This window comes from Gekko japonicus, unplaced genomic scaffold (genome assembly GCF_001447785.1).
Source record: "Gekko japonicus isolate JY-2015 unplaced genomic scaffold, Gekko_japonicus_V1.1 scaffold1365, whole genome shotgun sequence".
NCBI classification, from domain to species: Eukaryota; Metazoa; Chordata; class Lepidosauria; order Squamata; family Gekkonidae; genus Gekko; species Gekko japonicus.
Genome location: NW_015160253.1, coordinates 247,059 through 254,249, shown reverse-complemented (window position 1 = coordinate 254,249; position 7,191 = coordinate 247,059). Strand labels below are relative to the sequence as shown.

Sequence of the window (7,191 nt, the reverse complement as noted above, 5' to 3'; positions counted from 1 at the left end):
TTATTGAAATCCTGCAACTTAAAGTGTGGCTTGCGCAGAGGGGACACACAGTCCGCAGGGTCTCCTCCGAGATTATGGTAAACTCAGAGCCCGTGTCTATCTCCATGCTACAGGGGGACCCCTCTATCCGGACCGAAACGTGGACTTTGTTCCGGCCTGTGCGGGGAAGGTCGCCTACCTGGGGCTGGGGCTGGTGGTTGATGGCGTTGGTGTCGAGCGAGTGCAGGTCCACGGTGTGGATCGGCTCCATCTGGTGGGTGGACTTCCTGCGCTGTTGTCGGCGGCTGCGGCAGACCTTTGCAATGTGGCCCTGTTTGTTGCAGGCCCGGCAGACGGCGTCGCAGAAGCGGCAGTTCCGGCGTTCGTGCGCCTCTCCGCAGCTGGCGCATGTTGGGGCTGGATCCGGTGTATTCGCTGGTGGGGACCCTCATGAGTGATGCGGTTGCGAGGGTCTGCGCCGAACTTGTAGGACCTCGTCCTCCTCTGAGTTGGCCGACTCCGACACGGGTTGCGTGCGGTGGACCTGATGTCCCTCTCCGCAGCTGGCGCATGTTGGGGCTGGATCCGGTGTATTCGCTGGTGGGGACCCTCATGAGTGATGCGGTTGCGAGGGTCTGCGCCGAACTTGTAGGACCTCGTCCTCCTCTGAGTTGGCCGACTCCGACACGGGTTGCGTGCGGTGGACCTGATGTCCGCTGTGGTTTGGATGCACGTTTTCGAACACCGCCGCATCCTTTAGGGCTCAGGCCAGCATGAGGTCGTCCTTTCTGATCAGGCGCCGGCGTAGTTTGGCCTCTCGAAGGCCCACCAGGAATTGGGTCAGCAATGTATCTTCCAAGTTTGGAAAAGCACATTGCATGGCGGCCTTCCGAAGGCTGGCGAGGAAGTTCGTCGCTTTCTCCCCTGGCGCCTGAACCTTAGCGCAAAAGTCCATGCGTGCCCCGAACCTGGTGGGCTTTGGGGCCAGATGATCCGTGAGGGCCTTGATAAGGTCATCGAAACTCTCCCCCTCCACCTCCTTGGGTGATATCAGGTTCTGTAAGAGAAGAAGAGTGTCCATCCCACACAGGCGTATGAGATGGGACCTCTTCATCCCGGCATCGGTGACCTGCAAGCATGCGAGGTAGTTCTTGAGTATCATCACCCACGTGGTCCACCTTTCCGGGTGCGATAAGTCGAAGGGGGCGATGCCCTCGTGTGAGGTCCCGGTGGAGACTGCGGCGGCGACGGGGGCTGATGACGCGGAGGTGGAGGAGGAGGTAGTGGCGGCATTTGGCTCCGACATCTTTGCACGGCTATGTTAGGTGGCCCGAAGCGAGACGTGGGTTGCCGAGGCAAGGCGGAACGGGCGCGGCTAGGCGAGGCGAGACGAGACGTTGCTGGGCGAGGCGAGGCGTTGCTGGGCGAGGCGAGATCGGCGAGGAGGCGAGATGAGTTGGCGGGGCTGGCGAGGCGAGGCGTTGCTGGGTGGGGCGAGGTCGTCGAGGCGAGCGGAGCGAGGCGCGATGTGGTTGAGCGGTGATCTAGCGAGCGGCGGCGGCTGCGATCTTGATCGGGCTCGGTGCGTGCTTGATCTCCTCCGGGTCTGTTCAGGAAGGGTAGAATCCCACCTTCGTTGCCAGTGAAAAGTACTCAGAACGAAGAGTGATTTCAGCAAGAGTACTTTATTTAGTGAAGAACAAGACGAAAAGCCCCGACACGCAGGCTGGTATATACGCCCAGAAACCCACCACCAAAATACACCCACTAGTCACCCTATTGGCTATTTACAGTGGCCGAGAGTCCCATAGGCTCTCGGCCACGGACCTGGCCCTCTGGTTGGTGCAGGCTAGGATCCGCTCCGCTATTGTTCTTCAGGGACGAAGCTTTTGGCTCTGTGTGCGACCGCATGGTCCAACGGTTGCACACGTGGTCCTGGTGGATACATTACACTTCCCATGTGAAAGATGACTTTGAGGCCTCATGGAAGAGTTACGAAAGCCAGCCTCCCTGAATTACTACAGGCACTCCCCCCCCCCCCCTCAGGAATGCAATGGCGGGCAAGGGCGGGCGATAAGGGCGCAGGCGAGGGCAAGCTAAACAAATGGTTTTGGGTGCAGGAAGCAAGCGGGATACAAAAAGCTCAAATACACTGGGTAGAAATACAACAGGTACCGTCAGTCAAATGCCCGAGTCTGACAAAATGTTGGGAGTGTCAGAGGCAAATTGAAGCTATGGCCACCCTTAATGAAATCTGGACTATCTTCTCTGGGGTCTCCGTGCAGTCCCACACATGGGTTGGGCGCCTGTGCACAGCCTCATCAGAGAAAAGTCTAGAGCTTGCCTCAGAGTCCTTTTGGCGGGCTCTCTTCCTGCTCTCGGGAGCAGGCACACACTGCACATGCCTGGAGCTGGGGGGAGAGCTGCCTCCCACTCAGCTCTGCTTTGACCACCCCTGTGTTCACACCTCTACTTCGTTGCTCCTCGCTTCACCTCAGCGAAGTTCTTCTTCGACTCTGCTATAATTCTTCTTCTGTGGAGTTCCTCTTCTACTTTCATTTCCTTTTCATTAAAAAAGAACCCTTTTTATTCTACTTTTCTCGATCTCCCCCCTTCCCCTCCCTCTCCCCAGTCAAGAAGGTGTGTGTATGGGCCGCACTCTCTCTTTTAAGGAGTGCCATTTCTGTCCTATGAAGCTCCCCTCCAAAAGTGGACACAATCTTTGTCTCCTCTGTCTTGGGAAACAGCACTGAGTTGAGATCTGCCCTCACTGCGCTAAGCTTACGAAACAAGCCCCGTGCAGTCGAGCTGCTCACCTCAAGGCAGTCCTGTCAGAAGTGGCTCTTTGCCCTGGAATGTCTTCGGCTGCCTCTCATTCCTCTTTGGTGCCTGCTCAAAAACCATCGGACTCAGCAAAAAAGCAGCATAAGTAAAAAAAAATGGAGGGTACCAAAGCCTCAACTTCGAAGTTAAAAAAAAAATCGAGTTCGGCTGCTGCTCCTGTGCTTGATCCCATCATAATTTCTGGACTCTCGACATTGACCTTGATACAGGTCGCCCTATGTCTAGTGCAGTCCAAAAGAATGACGAGCACCCTCCTGTGTTGACGCCGGTCCTCTCCTCTCAGACTGACCGCCTCACACCGGGCCAATGGCCCCAACCGCTGCTGTCTAACTCTCCACCTTCTCAGTATGCTTTGGCCTGGGATTGAAAGTGTCGGTCTGTCTCCTGAGACTTCCAGCCTCCTCTCCACCTGCTGGATGACGGGGAGCATTTTTTTATGGAGTCTGTCTCGCTCTTCTCAATCACACTGTGACTGCAGGGAGCCCAGATGTTATCATTCCGCCTCCCAATCTCTTATCACCTTGGGGATCCTGATCCCCTGCTCTGAGGCCTTGACACATTTGACCCGTCATTGTTTCTACTCGAGGTCACCAATCGGCACTTCCCTTATCGTGCCACCTCACGATCTCATAGTTGGCGTTCAGCCTCTTAGGTATCAACACACTCTCTGACCCAGGATACTCTGCGTCCAGATGTGTCGGTGCCTCAGGGTCAGGCTTATCATGCCCCTTCAGGACTTCCTGATCAGTCTGCTCCTGCTATCTTTGATCCACCAACAGCTCTATCCCAGCTCACCTCACCGTTATTTTCGATGTCCTCATGGGCACTCAATGAAATTGCTGAGCAGTCAGGTTAGAACGGATAAAAGGAAGTACTTCTTCACCCAGAGAGTGATTAACACATGGAATTCACTGCCACAGGAGGTGGCGGCAGCTACAAGCATGGACAGCTTCAAGAGGGAACTGGATAAACATATGGAGCAGAAGTCCATCAGTGGCCATTAGCCACAAGGTATAGATAGGGACTCTCAGGATGGGGCAAGGGATGCTCTGTATCCTTGGTGCTTGGGGGGGCAACAGTGGGAGGGCTTCTGGTGTCCTGGCCCCACTGCTGGACCTCCTGATGGCACCTGGTATTTTTGGCCACTGTATGACAGAGTGTTGGACTGGATGGGCCTTTGGCCTGATCCAACATAGGCTTCTCTTATGTTCTTATTCTGATTCTGAGCACTCCTACAGAGTGCAGAGTGCAGAGGTTGATGTGACCACTCAAGAAGATGATGTCATGCATTTGGGTTCCCTTTCTCCTACTGGGGGTCCCTTTCTCCTACTGGAACTCATCACCATCCCTTTTCACATGAGTCTTCATTCTTCTCAGGTGGGACATATTGTGATATCTGAGATTAACACTCTGTTTTTTTTCTAGCTGCCAGCTCCCTCCTCCACCTGGTTCAGCTCTTCAGTCACCCATTTGTGGGACTGCACAGAGACCTCAGAGAAGATAAACAGGTTGCTTACCTGTAACTGATGATCTTCGGGTGGTCTTCTGTGCAGTGCCACAATCCCACCTGGCTTTCCCCACTGCTGGCATCTCTCGATCACTTACCTGATTTTTGTCGAGACTTACCTGTCATAGTTGAAGGAACTGAGTGGGAGGTGGGTCTCTCCCCCTCTCCAGGCATGTGCAATGTGAGCCTGCTCCCCAGAGAGGTAAGAGAGCCCGTCAAAAAGACTCTGAGGCAAAATCTAGAATTTTCTCTGATGAGGTCATGTGCAGGTGCCCAACCCATGTGTGGGACTGCACAGAAGACCACTCGAAGATAATCAGTTACAGGTGAGCAACCCGTCTTTCTGTCTGAGGTGCGTGGCATCAGTTTTTGGAAGCTGTCTTGAACACCCTTGGCCCTATCTGTTTTTGGTGGGACTCTGAGGCCAAAGTGCAAATTGTGCAGCTCAGACACTGTTCCCACTGCAAGCCCTGGAGTCTCTGTTAGTGAGTCGTTGGGCTCTATGTTTACATAATCAATAATAAAAGGTACATTTGCTGATCAGTACTATCCTAAACTTCTAGCAGTGAAATGTTAACTCCTGTATTTCTTCTCTTTCCTAGGCCCACCCAGAATTGCTGATAAAGTGATTCACCGGCAATCTGTGAGATTAGGAAGAACGATTAAGCTCCTTTGCCCAGTGGAGGGTGATCCCCCACCTCTTACTATGTGGATGAAAGATGGCCGAACAATCCATAGTGGATGGACAAGGTTTCGGGTCCTCCAGCAAGGGCTGAAAATCAAGGAAGTAGAAAGTGAAGATGCAGGGACATACATCTGCAAGGCCACCAATGGATTTGGCAGCATGAGTGTGAACTATACTCTCATCGTGATTGGTGAGTAAGGGAAGAGTTCACCCTGTTCTTTGAGAAGTTTACTTTGCCTCTGACAATGGTTGCAAATCCACTCTGTAAATAATCTACTACCCTCTAGCAAAATGAGTCTGTTCCAGTATTTGACGATGGCCCAGGCTAGTTTCCAGGGCTGCACATCCAGCAGCTTTAAGATAAGATTAGCCGAAGGCTGCACGTAAACAGGAATGATGCAATAAGCTCAGCGGCACAGATCACAGTGAGTTCCACACAGGAAAGGCTGGATGATAAGGACCGGTCATACTGATCTTTGTGCTCCCTCTTGGAATGTGACTGCTGTTAAAGCAACCTGTTCTCTAAACCCTCATTTCCGTCTGTCTGGCAACAACACTGGAATACTGGTAGTGCTGAAATTATTCACTAAACTATCATTAGATCCAAGAGTTTTCCTGGTCCCATGGAGGCATTAAAAATAAACTGATCTGTCTTTGCTTGTTTTCCTATGATCCGGAGTTTAAAAGTTGTGTCTTTTTTGACCAGAAAAGTATACACACCGCCTTTTGTACTGTATTGAGATGGAAACTGTCGAGGGCCTGGTAAGAATGGGATCATCCCCCCCCCCTTTATATTCCACTCATTTCTTGGGTAGAAACGGAGTGTTTGAATTAAGGGACCTTGAAGAGGAAAATCTATCAGTTGGGCCCTGTTGGGTTCCTTCTCCTAAATGCTCTGGTGGGATCTTTCTTTAGCCGAAGGAACTTGTGGGATCCAGCTCTGTGTCTCTCTGAACAGGTGCCATTTGTTCAGGTAACAGGTGTTTGCCTATACTCTTCCTGATGTTGCTTCAGCCAGAGATTTCATGTTTATTTCTTAATAATAACACTTTTCTTTAAATGTCATTCTTATTTTCTCTAAGTGACTACCAGTGAGCATTAGGGATGTCAGTCTGTTTTTTTTTTGAAGAGTCAAACATTTTATTTATTCCACATTTTAAATGCATGTCGCAGAAGGTAGGACATGAGCAGGCAACATTTTGGGCCTGAAGGTTGAGAAAAGCCAGGTTTACCTGTGCAAATGTTGATGTACCAGCAAATAAGTGAGTGGGTGATACATACTTGTTAGGACAAACGGAAGGAAGCCAAAACCCCCCCCGGGGGGGGCACTGCCAGGGCCTCAAGTGTCGCCTTGAGTGTTTGGGTGGAGAACTGGCCCTATGTGCAGAGCAAAATTATTTTGCGTTTAGCTGTTTAGCGTGTGTGTGGGTGTGTGTAGGGGGGGCTGCCCTCCCTCAGGCTAGCAGCAGGCTCTTTCGAAGATGGCCCTTTTGGAAAGCTTTTCGTTTCCAGTGCCATCCTGTGAGAAGGGAGGGGCTTGCTCTGGGGCAGAAACCATGGAAGGAACAAGAACAGGCAGTGGGTGTGGTGCAAAACCTTTTGGCTTTGGTTTCAGAAACCAGAATTCTGTGGAGTAGGAGAGAAATAAGCACAGTTAATTTCTGTCTCCAGGATCTTTTCTCCTTGCTCCGTTCGAGATATTGTCAACATGTCCCTCTCGGAGGGGCGTTTTCCGACGGCGCTCAAGGACGCGATGGTCCGCCCTCTCTTAAAAAGACCATCTCTAGACCCGGCCGAATTGGCCAACTATCGGCCGGTGTCTAATTTGCCCTATTTGGGCAAATTGATAGAGAGGGCGGTGGCGTTACAGTTACAGTGCTTTCTGGAGGATGCTTCAGTCTTAGATCCCTTCCAGTCCAGCTTCCGCCCGGGTCACGGGACCGAGACGGCTTTGGTCGCCCTGACTGATGATCTCCGGAGACATCTGGATTGGGGCGGTGTGGCAGCACTGGTGTTGTTAGACCTGTCAGCAGCGTTTGACACTGTCAACCACCAGTTGCTGACCCATCGCCTTGCCGATGTGTGAATTCAGGGGCTTGCCCTTCAATGGTTTGCCTCTTTCCTCCAAGGTCGGGGACAAAGGGTGGCTTTCGGGGACCAGCGCTCCCGTAGGTAC

General features: G+C 52.2%; 1 protein-coding gene across 2 annotated transcripts in view; it reads left to right on the top strand.

Annotated features, from left to right (window-relative positions):
• FGFRL1 (fibroblast growth factor receptor-like 1) overlaps positions 1 to 7,191 on the top strand; it is a 315,064-nt gene that overhangs the window by 175,221 nt on the left and 132,652 nt on the right. For both annotated transcript variants that reach the window (XM_015414342.1, XM_015414335.1), the window contains exon 2: positions 4,933 to 5,205. In XM_015414342.1, coding sequence (XP_015269828.1) covers positions 4,933 to 5,205 — 273 coding nt within the window. The remainder of the gene's footprint in view (positions 1 to 4,932; positions 5,206 to 7,191) is intronic.